Source organism: Trachurus japonicus, chromosome 5, assembly GCF_045865225.1.
Source record: "Trachurus japonicus isolate A0001 chromosome 5, Traja_1.0".
Classification (NCBI taxonomy): domain Eukaryota; kingdom Metazoa; phylum Chordata; class Actinopteri; order Carangiformes; family Carangidae; genus Trachurus; species Trachurus japonicus.
This window is the reverse complement of record NC_140911.1, coordinates 11,805,237-11,825,728: the sequence shown is the minus strand read 5'-3', so window position 1 is coordinate 11,825,728 and position 20,492 is coordinate 11,805,237. Positions and strand designations below refer to the sequence as shown.

Below are 20,492 nucleotides of genomic sequence, written 5' to 3'. Positions count from 1 at the left end.
CATCGCATAAACAGCAAATTAATCCCTGTTTATGTAGGCATCAGACTATTTATGCAGATAGGGTGATCATACAGGGTTGGATCAATTAAATGAGATTTGGACAGAGTGAAACTTCACAGTGCGCTAATTAGTCAGCCAACCGCTATGCTCAATAAATGGAAATGTATTCCTTTCCTTTCCGTTCCCTCTATCTGTTTGTGTGCCTTGCGTCACCCTGAGGAGATTTAACAGAACACTAATTCTTCATCTAATTTTCCCCAATTCCCCACTGTTTTCGATGCCTGTGTCTCCCTGCCTCCATCCCTCTCCATCTTTCTTCTCACGCTGATAGCTTGTCCCACAGGGTCCCAGCAGTTGTCAGTAATCAAGGAAATCACTCTCAAAGAGCTACAAATAGGTCACTTATCTGATGTCTGGTCTGATCTGACGGAGACAGACAGCCAGTTAAGTCCTTTGCATCTGCCTCTCCTCCGCTATTTTTAGTGTGATTAGTAGCCATTCTATCTGCCAGGAGCTACTAAAGCAAGCGGGAGACTGAAAGATGGCGATGGATATATAGAGAGGGAAAGGAGAAGGAAAGGGATCCCAGCTTTTATCATTAGCATTCAATTCAAATGGCTCAATTTAACAGTTGTCACTCACTGGATTCCCAAGACTCTAACAAGCCATGCTTCTTCATTTATTCAATTTATTGATATAAAGACTCTTCATTAAGAAGACACTGGTGAATGTGACATCAGGTCTCAGGTGGCCTTGATGTGGAATTTTAAACAGGCATCGAAGCACAGGCCGCATGACATTTTAGAGCTCCTTTGTCTCCTCTTGGGGCTATTACACCAACTACACATGGTCTGCTTTGAAGTTCTGGTGAAGAGACAGATTGCACACAAACACACACACACACATTCGGTTAGTGACTGAGCAGACGTCCTGATGCAGACGCAGAATCCCGTGGCAGGTGAGGATTTCATATGTGTGTTTTTCGCATGACGACCGACCTTGTGAATTATTGAACTGAGCTGGTCCTTTTGATCCGCGCTTTGGTGCACACATAGAGAATCTCTTACCTGTCCAACACTTCACTACACACACACACGCGTGCGAGTGGCCATGAGCAGACTTATATCCACCCAAGAAATTCTTACATGAAGAAATGGCAGATGTACTGTAGGGTGGTAGAGTTTTCTTTTTTCTTTTTCTTCTTCATCTTATGTTTTTTATTTTTTTGCATGCTCCTGCAGCTGAAGCAGATGGGACTCTTCATGGTGCGCCTCAGTTCATTTCTTCTTGTTTTGAACAGTGAAGCCTAAACATGTTTGTCTCCTTCACAGATAAAACAGAGGATTTCTCAAGCACGTTCTCATTACTGAAATGCATAATCCAGCTGTTCTGTTGCGCACTCCACACTGATGATGAGGGTGAATGATCAAATTACATTATTATTTATGCCACAGTTTCAACTGGCTTTGATTGACAGATGGTAGGTGTTGTGAATAATACATTTAATTAGTCTTACAGTAAAATCGTCATGCTTCGTGGTTCGATGTAAAGTACAGTGCACCACTGATTGATAGGAGTTATACAATACCGTACTTCTGGACCCACAGGATCCACATATGGATCCACATGGGTCCTGATCCGTGCTTCACAGACAGAAATAGGATCCACACAGTGAAGTGAGCTCAGGAAATGAAAATTGCGGCTGTGAAAGCTCACAGTGGAGTGCTACACTGTGGGTGTGGGAGGACCATGTTGGAAATTAAGAGAGAGGGTATCATGTTCAAACAGAGAGATGTTTTATGCAGAAGCCGCCGTCACTGCTGAACGGATGAAGTAATTTCATTTTCATGCATGATCTGCAGCCCCACAGACCAGGAAAATTGCATATGAGGGGAAGAGAAAGATAGAGAGAAAAAAAAGAGTCAAGCCTTTCCTTTTTCTCCATTTGACTCTGTGATTATTCACTCTGACTTGTAACCATAGTGATGGTTCAGTCCCCTAAAAAAAAAAAAAAAAAAAGTATCACTGTGATGGTTCAGAACCGGAGGGTGAAGTCCACAAAAAGGTGATGTGTAGATATGTGGCACTCAGCTCAGACTGCTCCATGATTCACAAGCCTTTTATGAACATGAGTGGCATCTAGAGTTTGTTTCATTTTATTCAACAAATGAAAATGTTTAATGGTCGTTAGCTCTCAGATCTGGAGACACAATACTTGTCATCATGCAGTAGCACCATGAATATAATTAGATAAGCAGTTTGAATAATGTCACATTTAGCTCTTGTTGAGTATAACCTCTTTATTATTTGGAAAACAAAAACAATCTATTGTGAAAATATTAACAGATCTATCTATTTTTCTGTATAACTAATTGCTGGTTGCTGTCTAATTTACTACAGCACAATCAATTACAGTATTAGGGGCATTTAACATAAGATATTAAGTTATTAACAAATGTCTTTGGAAAATGATTTTTCAGAAGTCAACAACAATTATTTAACAAATACTCAGTAGAGATACTCGGTCATGGGATGATAGGGGCAAGCATTTAAATCTGCCTCACACAATTATCTTTATTTGTTTGACTTTCTTCCAATTTTATCTGTTTTTATTGTGAAATAAAACGTATTTTCATGACTTCATGGCCCTAAATTATTTAGGCTAAACAGTCCAAACAGAGAGAATCACTGCTGAACTGCACAGCTCAAGACTCGCAGACATCTGTTGACATTGTTTAATACTGATCTCATCATAGTTAAATATTTAACAGGAGAGAAACATTTGTTATAGTTAATTTTATTTAGTATTTTATAGTGTCTCAATAATGCAGTAATTTAATGAGTGTTTTCCTGAAGTATTCACATTACGACTGCACGTAGGCAAGGCTTTAGCCCTGAATAGTCTTTTAGCCTCAGATCTTCTCCTCATTCTTTTTTCTCTGGTATTAATCTAGTCTCCATCTAATTACTGACTGAATGATCACTGGTGGTGTTTTGTGATTAAACAAACAAAATGAAAAATGCAGAAAAATGTACTATAATGTTAATTTGACTTGGCATGTGTGTATGTGTAAGTGCCAGCGTCTTGTATTTCTGCCTATGATCAAACTAACACCACTGAAATGACTTGGACCAGAATTCAGTGATCATTTAATTTGGTGGGCTGAAGGATTATATTTTATTTAATTACTGTGTATGCAAATATAAGCAAGTCTTTATTATTAATTTCTGCTGGAGCTTTAATTAATCAAAATGCTATCATATTTGTAATATGATAGTATGGTTGATCCAAACTGATGCCCCAGAGATGCTCTGGCCTACGCATTATATTCTCCAGCTGTAAAGGAACATACTGTTTGGTACAGTACGAGACTCTGTTATACCACATTTTCCTAAATAATCGCAGAAGGATTGACATTTTACACCAAGCTAAAGTAACCAGGTGCAGGCTGTTCAGTACTGTGGATGTGTAACCATGAGGTGTCAATCTTTTGATCTGACTCTCAATCAAATGCTAAAACCCTGTTTCCTTTTTACACCCACACAAATACTACAGTACGATGACTGAATAAATGACGGACTAAGCAGTACTGTACTCTGAAGTACCTAATATATCCAGCTGATTGATTATAAGTTAGATGCAGAGGTGAAATGCTTTGTGTGTCCACTTTGTGATGGCAACACTTTCAGACCCATAATTTCCACAAATGTTTAATTAATGTTGCTGCATTGTTTAATGACACAGTAGAATCCAATAGGAGCCCAGTGAAAATCAATGCGTCTGGATGAAATACTACAGTCCTTTTTGTCTTCTATTCCTCCTTTTGTCCTCTTTAAAGTCAACAAGGTGCTGAGTAAAAGTACTAATATTTTTACTGCTGTGGATGTGGGGGCGTTCATATTGAAACTTGTTCAAAGTCAATATATCACACTTTAAATGTCACATTTTGAATTGCGAGTGGAAAAAAAAAACAGCCAAGTGTTAAAAATGGAACAGGCGCGCTGAGATATTAAACCCCAGTCAGACATAGATGAGAAATCAGCTTCACATCATCCAGGCAGGTAGCTGACAGTAAGGTCCTTTTACACCTGTTCAAGGTCTACTGAGAAACTGTCATGAAGGTGAAATAAACCAGAAACTCAACAGGTCGGACAAAATCTTCTGACAGTGGATCCATTTCCCTCTCTGCACATTATGCAATTTTCGATTTCCACCTTTCATGCCGTACATTTTCAAGTGTCTGCAGCGGAAAAGTATCTATCAAACATCTAATGTACTTTCTGTCCAATTTTTTTGACTTTTCATTTCACAATGTGATTTTGATGATTTATGTAATTTACCATGCTCTGAACATTCTGTGTCTTTTGGTACAAATTCAGCAAAAGCAGGGGCTAAAAAAAGAAAAAAACAGATTTTCCTCTCTGTTGAACTTGTTTCTCTTTTTCTGTGTCTTCAGATCCGCTCCGATCAGGACAAAGATGTTGGCATCCGCTACAGCATCACAGGAGCAGGCGCTGATCAGCCCCCGAGTGGCATCTACAACATAGATCCCATTAGTGGCAACATGTTTGTCACCCAACCCCTGGACAGAGAAGAGAGAGCCTCCTTCCATGTAAGGACGAAACGACTGCCTGTCTTGTCTGTTTCTGTTTCTATTTCCCCTCTAACTCAATTTACGCTCCATTTATCCCTGTGGAAATGTGCCTTGCCTTTTCTCTTCTCCATCTACCTTTCATGCTCACACTAATGCTGTCTGTCAAATCGCAACCACATTGCGGAAGACCTGTTGTTCCGTTGGCCTCCGTGTGGTGGCTTCACACCAGCCTCTCCAGGCTCTGATTGATACGAAAGCCAGCAATGAAATGAAGAATGCCTTGAGGAAACACACAGCCACTTCAGCTGTCATGTAGATTGGGGTTTAGCTGCACACAGAGCAGCTCAGGATGTATAGAACAGAGAGGAGAGACGACCAAAGTGGAGTGCAGGAAAACTGTTGTCTTTGTTCTTACAATCAGAGCTAATGAGCAGGTGCAGCTTCGAGTGGCTGCATACGCTTGTGTGACCGCAAAGCTGCATATGTGTGTGTGTGTGTGTGTCTGTGTGTGTGTGTGCACATGGACCAAATCGAATGCTGATATACTGTAGGATGAGTGTTCATGTCAGGTCTCTCATTTCTCCACCCCTCACTCTGTGTGTTTGTGTGTGTTTCTTCCGTGTATTGCTGCCCTCTTGTAGCCCACCCCACCTCTCTCACACATTGTTGCACTCTCACCTCATGCACTCTGCAGCTGTGCTGTTCAAAGGTGTGGGCTGACAGCTGTATAGTTAGCCGGCTTATGGCCCATAGGATTTCTTTCTCGTTCTCTCTTTCTCTCTCTTACACACAAACACACACACACACACACACATACACACAGACAAGAAGAGGATTGAGACTGGTTCCTCTGAAACCTTGGGTTAAACAGCTCCGTGAATGTGTGAATTAAATATGCAGACCACATGAGACTTGTGTTAACAATAGGCCATTGGTTAATATACACACATTACAGGTTTCAGTGTATATCAGCAAAGACTAACACCTCGGCTCACAGTGAGCGCCGGTGTCAGACTCACAACACCTGCGTGACTGTCAGCATGATAGATTGCCGCGCTGCTGATAGAGCTAATTCAGAGGCATGCTCCTGTCTCGGAGGACGGGTAGAATAAAGGAGAGTGGATCTCTTCAGTGTCTGTCAGCGCATACACTCAGCAATATGCACTCATTATAAACACCAACACACAGAGTACGTGCAGTGACTGTAAACAAACACAAAGCTCTAAATGATTGTCTTCTTGATTGGCTCGTCTCGTACTCTTGTGCATGTGTTCCACTTAGTTTTAGATGAGTCTCCTGTTCCCTGATTCGCTACGTTCAGGCTCTGGACGCTGCTGCATTTGTGTTTGTTGTCTGTCCATACACTCAACCAGCAAACTGGGATCAATAGAGTAGATAGGCTATTGGTCCCTGGGAAAGGACAGCCACTCTGTAAACATGTCCTTTTTGACACTACCTGTAGTGGAAACGGCATGTTAGGTTGAGGGCACTTAAGGTTGAATGCTGCTGCCATTTAGGCTCCCGTGGACCCATGCTGCTTGTGATGTGATGTATGATTCAGTGTAGGAGAATGTAGGCAGTTTGACCCAGGGGAAATTTAGTCCAATGCTTACTTTCTTTCAACTTGACAAGAAGTTCCCAGAGCTGCTGTGCTCTCGCAGGCCAAACTTTGCTTGTTAGTTTTGGGTTCAAGTAAAAAGAGAGACGAGGCTGCTGTTTCTGTCAGACTAGCACCAGGGGGAAGTGATCTGTGAGGTGAGGAGAGTGGGTGTTAGCCTGAGCTTCGGTTTTGTCAGAGTGAGCTTCTGTGAGTCAGCAGGGCACGAGCAAAAATTGAACAAATATATATGAATGTCTGGGATTTTTTTTTCCCACGAGTTTGCATGAATCCATGTAATTCGGGGTGAAGTGAGCGAGTGTGTGTTTACACCGATGCACCGATCACAAGCCGCCAATAGTGCTGTTAGACGTTTAATTTCAATTGGCACAAGTATTCACCAATAAATACAGATGATTAAGAATGATAGAATAAGGGTATTGATTATTTCTACTCAGAAAGATTAAGAGGCCACTTGTGTAGGGCCTGTTCTTACAGCCACATTGTTGCTCTGAGCTAAATGCTAACATCAGTATGCAAACAAGATAATTCAAGTTGGATTTATTTGCATAATATCTACTATTTAGCATTCAAAACAAAGTGCAGACACTTTAGTACATCTGCTTATAAACAAAAGTATTGAACAAATGTTGAATTCAAAATCCATTATAGGACACGTCTGGGGATGATGTATTCTGCAATATTTTGTGCCAATTTATCCAGCAGGCATTTCAACACTAAATTGGTGTCAAATTTGATCTTCTGTTTGCACTAGGGAAAGATCAGGTGATCATTATCTTCTATCTGTCTTTATCTCTTTTTGTGGCAATCCATCCAGTAATGGTTAAAGTATTTCACTGGTTGAGTGTTGGGCCAAATGACTGACAGGCCATCGGTGCCATGCTGAGCCTGGCTAAAAAATATGAATAGTTATAGCAGCACATCTGGCACGTTTAATCAATCAAAATCCCTGTTGAAACCACTGAGTCACAGCATTTTGTGTGGAAAATGTCTGTAGTTTTACAGTATGCAGTAGCTAGGCAGTCAGGAACACCAGTGCTATGTGCAACATTTCAGCAGAGAAAAAAAAAAGAAAACTCCACAGACAATTGTGTGCAAAATTGTCAAGGGCCTCCTGGAAGTGTGGGACAAGTGGGGGTATATATATTGGGTAAGGAGATCAATGGGGCAAATACAAACTGTATTTCTCCTCTGTGGTTGGTCCAGTCATGCTAAAGCTCGCCCTGCAGAATACTGATGTCGGTTCACACACATGCATTCGTCTGTGCAGCACACACTTCTTCATGCACCTCGGGTCACATTTCTATTTCTTCCATTTCCATTGAGCTCACAAACACAAACATAGACATGCTCCAGCGCATGTGCTAGCACACACACACACACACACACACACACAAACACAAACACGTCTGAGACATACACATTGTTTATCTCAGTAAATAAATAAAATATTCAGGACAAAAATACCCACAGTTTAGCAAAAACTGAACTGCACAGTCATCATCACACACACATGCACGCACAGACACACTCAGTCACACATCCCTAAGTGTGCAACATTCACAGCTGAGAAAACAGATTGGGCTTGTTTGTTTATAGCGTCTCCTCTTCATGTTTGTTTGCTGTGCTTCAGCCAATGGAAAACTAGCATCTTGAGGATCATTAAGTGGCTAAAGAGGGCTCTTTTGATTGGCTGTGTGTGTTTCCCCAGTGTGTATTTGTGCACTTGTGTCAGTATCCATGTTGATATGCATAAACATGTGTCTGAATTGGTGTTTGGATGCCTGTGTGAATGCTCCAGCGGGCGTGTGTTTGGGTATGTTTTGATACATCCTTGACAGGCAAGCACAAAAGGAGACATGATTAGTTTTGTTGTGGCGAAGGCAGGTGCTGCCATTCAATCTTTCATGTCACCCCACAATACATCACGACTTCCTGTAAATGGGCTGGCAGGCAGATTCCCCCTCGTCTGTGTAGTGGCAGACAAAATATTTTGCTGCCAGCGTGTCAGTTTTAGCCAGAATAAGAGCCCTTCTCCTCTTACCAAGCCAGGCCGTGATTGAATAACATTTCTGCAGAGGATATGAATTTCTAGGCAATTGAATGAGAGTAATGTAAGTCACAGTGAACAGTGCCGGTTTGGTTCCAGGGCTATTACAAAGCTTTGCGTTATGTTAGATATCATTAGCGGGGATTGGTGGGGAGCAGAGGGTGTGTAACAGCAGCAGTGGAGATTAAGACATCCCACTGTAGATGATGATTGCTTTTGTCAGTCCTCCCTGTTCAATCCCCCACACCCTCACACTGCCTCTTTGTGTTTTCATCTCTCATTTACTTGCACAAGGCTCAGTCACTCTCCTCCTCTCCTTCCCATCTCATTCGACTTTTCCCCCCGCACCGCTTTTTTTCCCCCCGTCTCTTCAATCTCTCCGTCTTTTGCACTCTCTGTTCTCACACTGTGAATTGTCAAGGAACAGCTCATCATTCGGAGACATCCATCCAAATGGCTGGTTTTGTCAAAACAAATCGAGACAAACATTCTCCCCGAACAAAAAGAAGCCACAGCTTGAGCAGCAACACCTCTCTGATATTCCTTAGGCCTCTGGCTGTGCTAACAACAAAATAGGTGTTGTTTGTGTGTCTGGAACATTTCACTACTTTGCCCCTTTCTGTGTTGTTGTGGTCCTTGCCAAGATACCAACGGGACACTCATTGCCCCATTGGCAGGCAAGAAACAGAATATTTGCCAGTTGAATGAAGTTGCTAGTTAATAAAGTCAAGGCTGTGCCGTGTGCTCGAGTACACAGCAGACTGCAGAGTTTCATATCAATCAACCCCGCAGCCTCTTGTCAGCTGAGCTATATTTGGAGCTAATATTCACAGCATTCAGCGCTAATGATCCTTTCTTTGTGCTTTTGTGTATATTCACAGCTGCGAGCCCACGCAGTGGACATGAATGGCAACCAGGTTGAGAATCCAATTGACCTGTACATCTACGTGATTGACATGAACGACAACAGACCCGAGTTTCAGAATCAAGTGTACAACGGCTCTGTGGCTGAAGGCTCCAAACCAGGTAAGAGTTACAGTACTTCTACCATGACGGTTAAAGTCTGCACTCAAAGACACAAAAAAACAAAACAATTAGAGCTAAAACTGTGACTGTGAGCTCATGGAGGCAATTAAGATGCTTCTCCTCAGATTCATGATACACATATTTAGATTCAGTGAGACTTTCACCTTCCAGCGGTATCATTATCTTTGATGTCCATCATCATGTTTTTAAGTTTTCCTCAGTACAAAAATAACACATGGCAGTTCTCTGGATGCACCATATTTAATGTAAGAAATATAGACTAAGATGAGGCTCAAGTGGTAATTTATCCAAAGCAACCGAGAGGAGATGATGAGGGGTTTTAGAGGGGGTTGCAGTTGTCCTGATTTGGTTTAAGTGTCCACTGTGTGAGACTTTAAAAACCTGCTGCAGAGGAGTAAATCCATGGAACAAAGGAAAACTCTGTGAGGACATCACAAAGTTAATCATGAAGTGATCAGCACAAAGTAAATGATGGTGATTTGTATCTGGCTCTTTAATACTGGCTGATTATTGTCCTTCATATGTGCACAATCATCAGTCTTTTAATATTACATTCATGATTGTTACGACTCTAAATGGCATGAAAACAACAATCCACTTGGTGTTGGTCCACTGGATCCAAAAGCTCAGGTCCAAATTGAGGTTCACACCTCACAAGTGTGAAACCAACACTCAGTTCATGCAGATTAAAATGACCCAGTCTGTTCATTTCTTCCATTTTTGTAAACGTGTCACTCTGAGCTTTTCAGTGCAGCCTCCTCCTGCTCATTTTGCTCCCAATCATTAACACTGAACTAAACACATTATTATGCACTCCTCTCAAGTCACAGATACGTGTGCTGTGACTTTGACGTTGACATTCATTGGTTGTCATCATTTGCATAAAAATGTGAGATATGTTTCAGGTGACATCTGCACTAATTTGTTCAATGAAGGCCCTCAAAAGTGGTAAAACTGTCTTCATTAGCACCAGGAACTATGTTGAATCCCCAACAGATCCTATAGAAATAATAATATAACACAGTCCTTGGCTTCTACTGATATTTTTTGGCAGTTGGCAAACAGCTCATTGCATTATCACCACATTCTGGTGTGTGAGCAGCATTAACTCCACCGTGCTCATTTTTATTATATGAGATTAGATTAGATTAGTTAAGGTCATTTGACCACTCGTGAAAAATAGAGTGCTTTCAATCAAAAGCAATAATTTAGCATGTTCATCTTTTAATTTGAATATTATTAGAGGCCTGAAGCAGCCACAGCCTGAAGAAGTATTTGTGGTTAATATTTTGTGATGAGCAAAAGAAAAGTTTTGCATTTGCACGTAACAGATTCATCCTATACAAGCTCAGAACTTGTATTATGGCTGATGAAGTGAACAGGCAGTGTTGTTGCCTTCGGTTAGAGGAGCTCAAACTGCACTCTGATCACTTCCCATTGGCTGAGCCCTAAATACTTATAACTGTAAATGGGAGCATGAAATCCGCTTACAGTACATGACTCTTTTCGATTCATGAACAGATACAGTAAAAGGTTTTATTGTTAATAACTTTGACATTGCAGTTTTGCTTATGGTCGTTCACTTTGTTCTGATTCAGGGTCCGATACAATACAATTGTTGCATTTTTCTTTTGGGTCAACTGTGTTCACAAGGTAACAGCAAAGACGGCCCCAAGCAGTCTAAAATTGTAAATAAAAGCTGTGGTGGAAAATTTACTGTGATTGGTATTATCATTGTAATAAGTAGCAACATAGTCTTTGTAGAGGTTGTAGTAAAATCTTGTAGCAGTCCTGTTAACTCCATTTGTATACTGACCACAATAAACCTGGGGGCAGAGGAAGGACACTAGGATGACCCACGTACAACCTTGTTTACTAACTGATCTAGGTTGTAAATCCCTGCTACCTGCCATGTAGTTCTGTGTTCTGTCCCCTTCTCTATGGAGAAGGAGAATAAAGTTGGGTGCATGCTACCTCTCCAGTCTTGTTCTTTGACTCTCCACCGGCAGAACCAAAATTTCCACGACAATGCCATGCGTGAGCCAGCTGTTCTCTTATTGGTCAGAAATCTTGCCTGGAAGGAGGAGGAGTTTACCAAGGAAAAACACCAACCATGAAACAGTATGTGTGTCAGTTGTGTCAGCTGCTGAGTTGATTAAGTTTTCACTGCAAGCTAACCGCACTAGGGCTCCACGGAAGCGAGCTGAGACCAGACCACCCCTTTGAGGCGAATTCGGCCCATTTGTTTTATCCTGTATCCGATTGCCATTGCTGTGTTCACATCTGCCCAAACGCACCACCGCTGTTTGGGGTCAAACACTCCCTGTTTCGGAACAACTGCTCCAAACGAGCCAGGTCTGAATACACCCTTTCAGACCCTTTAAGTTTTTAGATGGTGTTTATCTGTGTACGTCGCCCCGTTGGCCTTGAGAGAATTTAGTCTCAGTTCAACCAATCACACTTTTTATTTTCTATCAGAAAACCTTTATTTTTCAATTAAGTAAACTCAGACCTGAACCAACATTTTGAGGTGTGAATTTGCCATAACTTGGATTTTTTTTTTTTATTATTTCCGTCGGTTCAGACAAGGGCAACCTCATGAGATATTTGTCCTACAGTATCTTGGCTGGATGCATCATTATCAGATTCTGCAGAGCATGGAGAGATGTAGACCTTCCCTCCAAATCAGGGAACAGAGTTGCGGTCAGTGCCAAGTGAGGCACAAGAGCAGAATGTGCAAGTAGCTCTCACGTCTCAACTGGAAGAACTCTTGTTCTAACAATCAGACCCCGAGGACCCGTGTTTGTCTTCACAGCACGCTGATATTGTTCTGTTACAATTTTATCTCAGGGGGATTTGTAAACAATATAGGAAAGCATGTTGCGGTGCACGTGTAAATGGATGAGCGAGTATGAGGTTTCTCTATGTGTGTGTGTGTAAGAGAGAGAGTGTGAGAGTGCACTGGTTACTCCTCAATGGAGCGTGGGTCTATATACAGAGCTCCTAATTAGTGAGGGCAACCAGAGATTCCAAAAGCTACTTTCTTGGTTTTTCACTCTGATGCTCTTTGTTTAGTTTAAAATGATAACATGCAACAACAAAAAGTATTTGAATCCTATTTTGTTTTCAACAGAAAAGGGATCTGTTGAATAGAATCCAATTACCAAGAGATATGCTCCAGGATATGCAATATAATTAATTATTCTTCATTAAGTAATCACTGCCAACTAACTTTTGTTTGTGGAAAACACGGTGTCAGATGCTGAGAGTTTGGTGTCAACAGAGCATATTGTTCATGTGGAGCTCAGTGATTGGTCTCTGAATTGCTGTGTTGGCCTAATTGCCTGTTTAGACAAAGAAAACATAAATAAGCCCAATTCATCTTTAATGTAGGTTCTAGAGACATTTTATACTTTTCTGGCCCATTTAAGCCTTTAATATATCTTCCGCTACTTAAACCCTTTACTCGATATTAATGAAGCCAGCCCAGACATCCAGTTAAACATTGCACGGTTTTGCTGAAGTAGATTTTTTTTTTTTTACATCCAGTTGCATTGATTCCCGCCCAGCAGTTAGAGAACGAGTCAGATATCCACCCGAGGTAATGTGTATAACTTTCTGACTTTGACTTAATTCAACTAGACACTAATACAGTATCACAACAAAAATGTTAACATTCACTGAATAATCTATCTAAAGGAAAACAGGGAAGAGAGTCGGAGATACTGGAGGGCATTCTCCATATTTTTTCATTAATGCCTCAGCAACTCTTTTATTTTTCGACACCTACTGAGTATTTTTTCTTTTCTTCAGTCTTATCTTTTGGTTGGTCTATTTGCCCTTAGGAGGAGAGAGACAAGAAATGCAAGATATTGAACTGATGGCCTGCTGCTCAGGTGTCATAAGGCGCTGTGGTATATTGATGTGTTGATGAAGAGAAGGGATCACCGCTGACACGTCTTTTCTTGCATTCAAAAAGAGTTTATTACAAGAAGAAGAACAGTGTACAAAAATGCCGAATCGTGGAGCATCTCTGGTGCCAAGAATTGAGATGACTCTCTCTTGGCCTAAAGCTCTAACCTTATATACGTTTTCTAAAACTCCACCTTCTCCCACAGAAGGATATAACTGACCAGGATGGTCAGACAAAGACAGGATCTAAAAACAGAATCTAACCTATGCTTTCTGACATTTAACCTCTTGACCAAGCTAACTTAAGAATAGATAGTGTCGAGTATCCCCAAAAACTATGACCCACAGAGATGGGTAGATGACAAGAAACACAATTCTCAGGGTACATTCCACACTACTACTAGACACCTAATCTAAACATCTTGCTGTAAATGTATGTGTGTGCCTTTTCTCTTGTAACATCTGAATTTATTCATATTTATTCCATTTAACTTAACTTTTAGGCTAAGAAAACACCATGAAAAACATAAGATAATTGAAGATATTAAAGCAAAAATGTTCAGGTGGAAAATACACTACATATTCCCCCCTTCGAGGCTCGTAGAGTCTCGAAAAATGAAAACAGCACTGTCATGTTTACTAGTATGAAATAACAGCATAATGTTTAACAATACAACAAATTTATGGAGTGTGAGAGTGAAAACCTGTCAGACAGCCATCTTTCTTAAAAATCCCTCATTCAATCAAGACAGGAAATTATCTCACGGTCCCTCACATTAGCACTCCAAACCAATTAGAAAAGAGTTACTAAGACTTTTACATAAAATAACCTAAGCAGATACATATGGATACCTCAGAGAAATAAAATCAAAACAACATCCAATTTCAGGCTGGTCAACCCATCGGATCCTCCATTGGACCTATCCCTGCCTAACTTCAATCTCCCTAAACGCCATAAAAAGAAAAGAAAAGAAAACATCTGAGGTCCCAATATATCCACATACTAACATGGACATTTCATGGACAATGACAAATTTTAATACATAAAAACATAAAATCACATTATCAAGACACTGCAGCTCCTTCGCAGCATCCGGTTCCCATTGTAGACTTCATTAGTTCACGTTCAGTCCATTCTTCATTGTCCACAATCAGATACATCTTTTCAGGAACTCAGGTTCCCTGAAGAATCACTCTTATGGTTGTCTTCCTCCAATATCATCCTAAGAGGACAGATGAAAAAACACAGCAGTATCTTTTGCGACAAACAACAGTTACTCATTAAAACATCAAACGCACATAAACACATTACACTTATATCTCTATTGTTACAAAATCAATTTTGCAATTTTATTCACAAACTCTCATCCATTGTCTAAGAATATTCAATCTAGAAGTCCTCATATGACTTCTCTAGACAAAAACTTTGACAAAAAATTTGACAAAACTTGGCGAACTTGGCAAGTGACTGAGCATTCACCTAGTTATAACCCAATCAACCTATTTAAGCAGATAAAATCCATACTCCTTCATAACCTCCCCCCTTGCAACATGGGCCAACCCATGTGCCTCTTGAATCGTCAGACCTAAGACGTCTGAGGGCGTTATTTTCAATCCTTCGTGATGCATGTTTTCTGGACATCCCTAAAATCTTGGCTCCAGATCCCTAAAAGGATTCACCAGTCCCCGGAATGTCATTGGTTGACCTCTAAAGCCTCCTCTTGGGGCTCCTCTGCAATTTCCCCTGAAATTTCTTCCTCCTATTTTGTTACACTCACGAGCAAAATGTCCAACCAATCCACAGACATGACACACTCCAGGAGCTTGTTGAAAATTTGGATTGAAATTACCTCTTCCTCTACCGAAAGTTCCTCGACCTCTTCCTCTCCATATTGGCTGCTGTGGACCAAAGGTCGGCTGTGTATTATAAGCAAAAGGTACCGTTGCATTAGGCTGTAGTGCCTGGAACTGATTCGGTTGTGGCTGCAGATGTGGCTGTGACTGTAGCTGTGGTTGCAAATGTGGCTGTGGTGTGAACTGATTTGTCTCAGGCTGATTCTGCATAACTAGTGCCTGCTTCTTCTCCTTCTTTTTGAGGATCTCCTGGTCTTGCTCCCTCCTGATTTTTCTATATAGCTCTACTTGGTGCACTATATGATCTATATAAACACTCTTTACCATGCTTCCAAGACCCTCTACTTCTGCCAGTATACTACTCACTGGTATGGGTAAACCCTTCTGTATCTTCATTCGCAGGACCAATTGCGCCATCAGACTCTCCTCTGGATCATTTCCTGTAACATTTCTCCATACCTGATGGGCTCTTGACACATAAGCTCTCGGATTTTCTTCTTGTCCCAATGGCTCGATAAGAATGTCGTCAGGGTGTACATCTGTTGGAAATGTATCTCTTAACGCGCTATACAGTCGACCCCTATTTGATGCAAACAGCTCTGAATCATGTACAGTAGATCCCACATATCGATTATATCCAGCTTTCTGTAAAATCTCTTCCATGGCTGGTACCCCAATAATGTTTACCAAAAGTCTCTTAAAGTCTCCCATGGTAGGGTTTGTTCCCACCATGATTTCTTCCAACTTTAAAATCCAAGGATGTGCTCCATCTTGAAGAATGGGTAATTGCTCAAATAAATCTTGCATAACTGTATCATCCCAAGGTTTATACACCAGATTCTGTCCTCTGATAACCACTGGACAGATCTCAGACTTATCTTCGTTCCTTGGTGATTTTTGGGAGAAGATTTTTAAGAACTTTTTCTTTTGAATTTGCAAGTTCTTTAACTGTTCCTCTAATAATCTCCGACCTTTTGGTGTGGTGTATTGGTCCAAATATTTAAGGCATTGATCTATGCTTTTATCAATCCTACTTAAGGTTTGTTGTTTCTCTTCTTCTTCCCTGGAAACAGGTTTTTTCTTGGCAGGACTCTCATTATCCATCTTTGCCCCTCTTTTTCAAGCAACTGGAAAATTCCAAGCTCTGTTTCTTTCTTCTCTTTATATATATATTTTTTTCCCCCAGTTTTATTTATTTTATTTTATTTATTTAATTTTTATTTAATTTTATTAACTTTTATTATTTTATTTTATTTTATTTTTTCGATCACCTTATATATGGACACCAGCAACTTTATTGTTTAAATTATATCTCTATTGAGGGTTTCTTCCACTGACTATGGTTAGTCAATTTCAGAGCAATGCTTATTAATTAAAGATTATTCCTCTACACTACTTCAACAGGAGTAATCACTTTCTGATTTTATAATGTATATCTTTAACACTGTAATGGCTCTTTTTTGTTCTCATATAAAGAAAAATCACAATGGCACAAGTTAACACTCAACACACAATTCATCAAATTACCAGAAAAAGTGTCCCCAACTCATCTTCAAGGAGAATAAACCCTAAACCTAAAACAGTTATAGCCCTTAACAGCATTTAAACCAAATGCTAATATTGTATTGATTGATCAGTCCATTGCCAAGTCTTCCTTCTAAATTACTACAGCATATAACTTACGGTTTTATACTGTACATGAGTAAATGCATGTAGCCTATTAATCCAAATCAAAAAATTGTCTTACTACCAATTCTTTTTAAATGTGTATCAACAACTATAACCAAATATATACACATTCATTAAAATGCAGATATTTTATTAAAAAGAGTTTGTGGATAGAATCACACTGGCCTTGTCACTGGTTTCAGATGCATGTGCTGTCATCAGCAAGTCTCAATCCATGTGACGCCAGCCAGCTGTCCTCTGTCCATCTCTAGACACACTCCTTGAGCTCTGGTCTCCTCCTTGAACTCTCTCTCCGCAAAAAGAAAAGACAGACAAACAGTTTATTAGGTTACTAGATGCAATAAACACCTCCCTACTGCAAGTCTTTCCTTTCTTTCAAAAATTCTCTATTATAACTCTAGAATGTTATAATTTTTCCTAAAAGATTCTCACTTTAAATAAGTGTTTTCCCAAAATTAATCAGGCTTCATCAAAAAATTCTCCACCACATAAAATCTCATATATTTTATGTTTTATCAAAAGTCCTTTTCAGGCTTATTAAGACAAAATATCTTATACATTAATATTCATGTATATAGTATTATCATTATTGTTATTATTATTATTATTATTATATCTCCTATTCTCAAGTTCTATTACCTCCTATACCTTATTCAACATCAAATCTATCACATTGGACACACACACAAAAATGGGGATCAACAAACAGACATAAACATTTGAATTTAAGTGCACCTACCTAATATCTGCAGTTACTTTCTACTTTTTTAACTTCTATTTCCTATTTCACTGTTATCCTTTTCTTATTTCTTTTTTAGTTTCCTAGTTATTCAACTTTCCCTTTATTTTGTCTTCTTTTTATCTTCTCTTTATCATTTAGATTATTATTTATTGTCCTCTTTTAATCCTTTTAAAGCCAATTTTCACATAGCGACCAAAAACACATGTCTTACTATTTAGGTGTACAGGCTCCTCTACTTAACTCTTTGTGTTTAGTAGTTAAAGGAAACCATATCTAACTCTTGCACGGTATCATTTCTTACAATGTCTTACTAAGTAGATCACAGACGCCGCCACCAATTTTTGCTGCTTTTTTTTTAGTTCAACTCATGTTACTAATTCAAGCTTTTTACTCTTATTTCTTCTTTTCCTATTTCTTCATTCTCTTATTCACTCTTATTTTTTAACTGTAGGCCTATTTTACTTCAAGTTTCCTATTTCCTTAGTTCCTTATTCTCTTTTTATCCTTAGTTCTCCATTTCCTTAATTCTCTATTTCCCCCCTTTTTGCGTTGTTCGCAATGCAAACAAAATCCTAAATTTAGATAAATGTAAAACGATAACCAACTTCTAATCATCAGAACAATCACCCACACAAGAATTCTTTTTAACGGTGTGACCCTCCTTCGAGCAAACCAGCGCAAAATATTGTGAAAAACTCACACTTTTCAGAAGCCTAGGTCGATGCAGGAGCCGGCTGGTAAAGCTGAAGAAAAATGCTGAAGGGACCACAAACACGTCCAAGTTCGTGACGCCAAAAATGTGGTATATTGATGTGTTGATGAAGAGAAGGGATCACCGCCGACACGTCTTTTCTTGCATTCAAAAAGAGTTTATTACAAGAAGAAGAACAGTGTACAAAAATGCCGAATCGTGGAGCATCTCTGGTGCCAAGAATTGAGATGACTCTCTCTTGGCCTAAAGCTCTAACCTTATACGTTTTCTAAAACTCCACCTTCTCCCACAGAAGGATATAACTGACCAGGATGGTCAGACAAAGACAGGATCTAAAAACAGAATCTAACCTATGCTTTCTGACATTTAACCTCTTGACCAAGCTAACTTAAGAATAGATAGTGTCGAGTATCCCCAAAAACTATGACCCACAGAGATGGGTAGATGACAAGAAACACAATTCTCAGGGTACATTCCACACTACTACTAGACACCTAATCTAAACATCTTGCTGTAAATGTATGTGTGTGCCTTTTCTCTTGTAACATCTGAATTTATTCATATTTATTCCATTTAACTATAAACTGTTACTTATTACAAATGAAGTTCCTATCCAAATGGTGACTTACTTCTAACCTATCCCTTAACTTTTAGGCTAAGAAAACACCATGAAAAACATAAGATAATTGAAGATATTAAAGCAAAAATGTTCAGGTGGAAAATACACTACAGCGCCCTTTCCACTCTACCATCAGGATCCTTCACTGCCACACTATTGTCCCCCCTGGATCACCCACTTGCTTCTTACAGTATTTACAATATAGATTTCTTCATTAAATGTTTTGACACATAAGCTGACTGACATTTTCAGTAATTATGAAAGGAGGTGTGGGTCGGATCAATGCAGAGCTTCTCAAATCCCCCAGTGTGTATCCTGCATTTGCATATGACAGAGATTATTCAGTGGAGATCACAAAGTGACCACAGAAATCCCTCGGGTGTTACCCCGGGAGACAGGCTCTCTCCATCCCTGCAACAGGTGGCGTGTTGGAACCTGTCACAGCAGTGCAGGTGGCAGGTGCTGCTCTCGGCAACGATGCTGCTGGAATACCTCGAGTATCAAGCTGTCCACAGAAAGTCTGACCAATGGCTGCACATCAAAGAATATTTAAATCTATTTATCCAATCTAACACATAATGATAAACCGAGCACAACATAGTCGTACTGTATGGCGTTTGTTTTAGTTTTTCCTTTTTTTTTTTAATGTAGCCATCTGCTACATGTGTTTGCTATCATAAAATGTTCTTTATGTTAAAGCAATCTCACTTACCTCTTTCTGTGAGGCACCACAAACTAAGTTTTCTCACTTTTTGTATGGGCACAGTGACAGTCTTAGAAGTGGAAATGACTAAAACCCTGGCAAAAAAGAAAAAAAGAAACTGGGAAATGATCCGCACTACTGCTAAATGTATTTTTGGTAACTTCGAAAAGGTTAAACTGTTCAGTTCCACTCGTTTTAATGGTAAAATGTGTGAATTTATTCAAATTCAAAAACTTCAGATAAATTAAATTCATGTGCTGATGGCACACGGTTAATTCAGCGCTCACGCTCCATCATCCCAGGCACCACTGTCTTAGAGAAAGATGAAATGTGACACATGAGATGGAGAGTTAATTATGAGCTTCTGTGCCACACCAGTGAGGAAGATGTTGAATACACCTATTCACAAAGGAGCGTCTACATTGTGCACAGTGAATAATCCAAGAAACTAGAGACTGTTCAACTGTTAGATGTTTGTAATATTTATAAAAAATCTGCATCATAGCAACAAACCTTTATAATCCAAGACTTGTATTTCTGTAAATGTCATGCAGAGAGGGAGATATGTATAAAGCTGCAACAGTATCACATTTTGTATCGACAGACCCAGATATCAAAGGTTCTCTGAAGCATTACAACACATCTTCACATCTAGCACTGTGTGAAAGCCATCAAAGAGTTAGACCTACAGGGAACCACCCTTATCACCGTCACCAGATGTCACATAGGCCCGAGATCCAGATCAAACTGTCAGTCAGGATCTGTTTGTAACGGCTTCATTTGTCACTCTGCGCCACCGGGTCCCCGCTCAGCACCAAGAACCTGTGACTAATAGAATTTAATTTGTGCTGGTAATCAAACCTAACAAAACAGTACATGACAAAATGAGTTGGCTGATCACATTCAGTTGTTGCTAATGAGGAATAAATGAGATTCAGTGTGAAACTAGGT

General features: G+C 39.8%; 1 protein-coding gene across 3 annotated transcripts in view; it reads left to right on the top strand.

Moving 5' to 3' along the window:
- Positions 1 to 20,492, top strand: part of cdh4 (cadherin 4, type 1, R-cadherin (retinal)) — a 192,765-nt gene that overhangs the window by 136,961 nt on the left and 35,312 nt on the right. For all 3 annotated transcript variants that reach the window (XM_085776207.1, XM_085776206.1, XM_085776208.1), the window contains 2 exons: positions 4,458 to 4,613; positions 9,145 to 9,289. In XM_085776207.1, the coding sequence (XP_085632333.1) occupies positions 4,458 to 4,613; positions 9,145 to 9,289 (301 nt within the window). The remainder of the gene's footprint in view (positions 1 to 4,457; positions 4,614 to 9,144; positions 9,290 to 20,492) is intronic.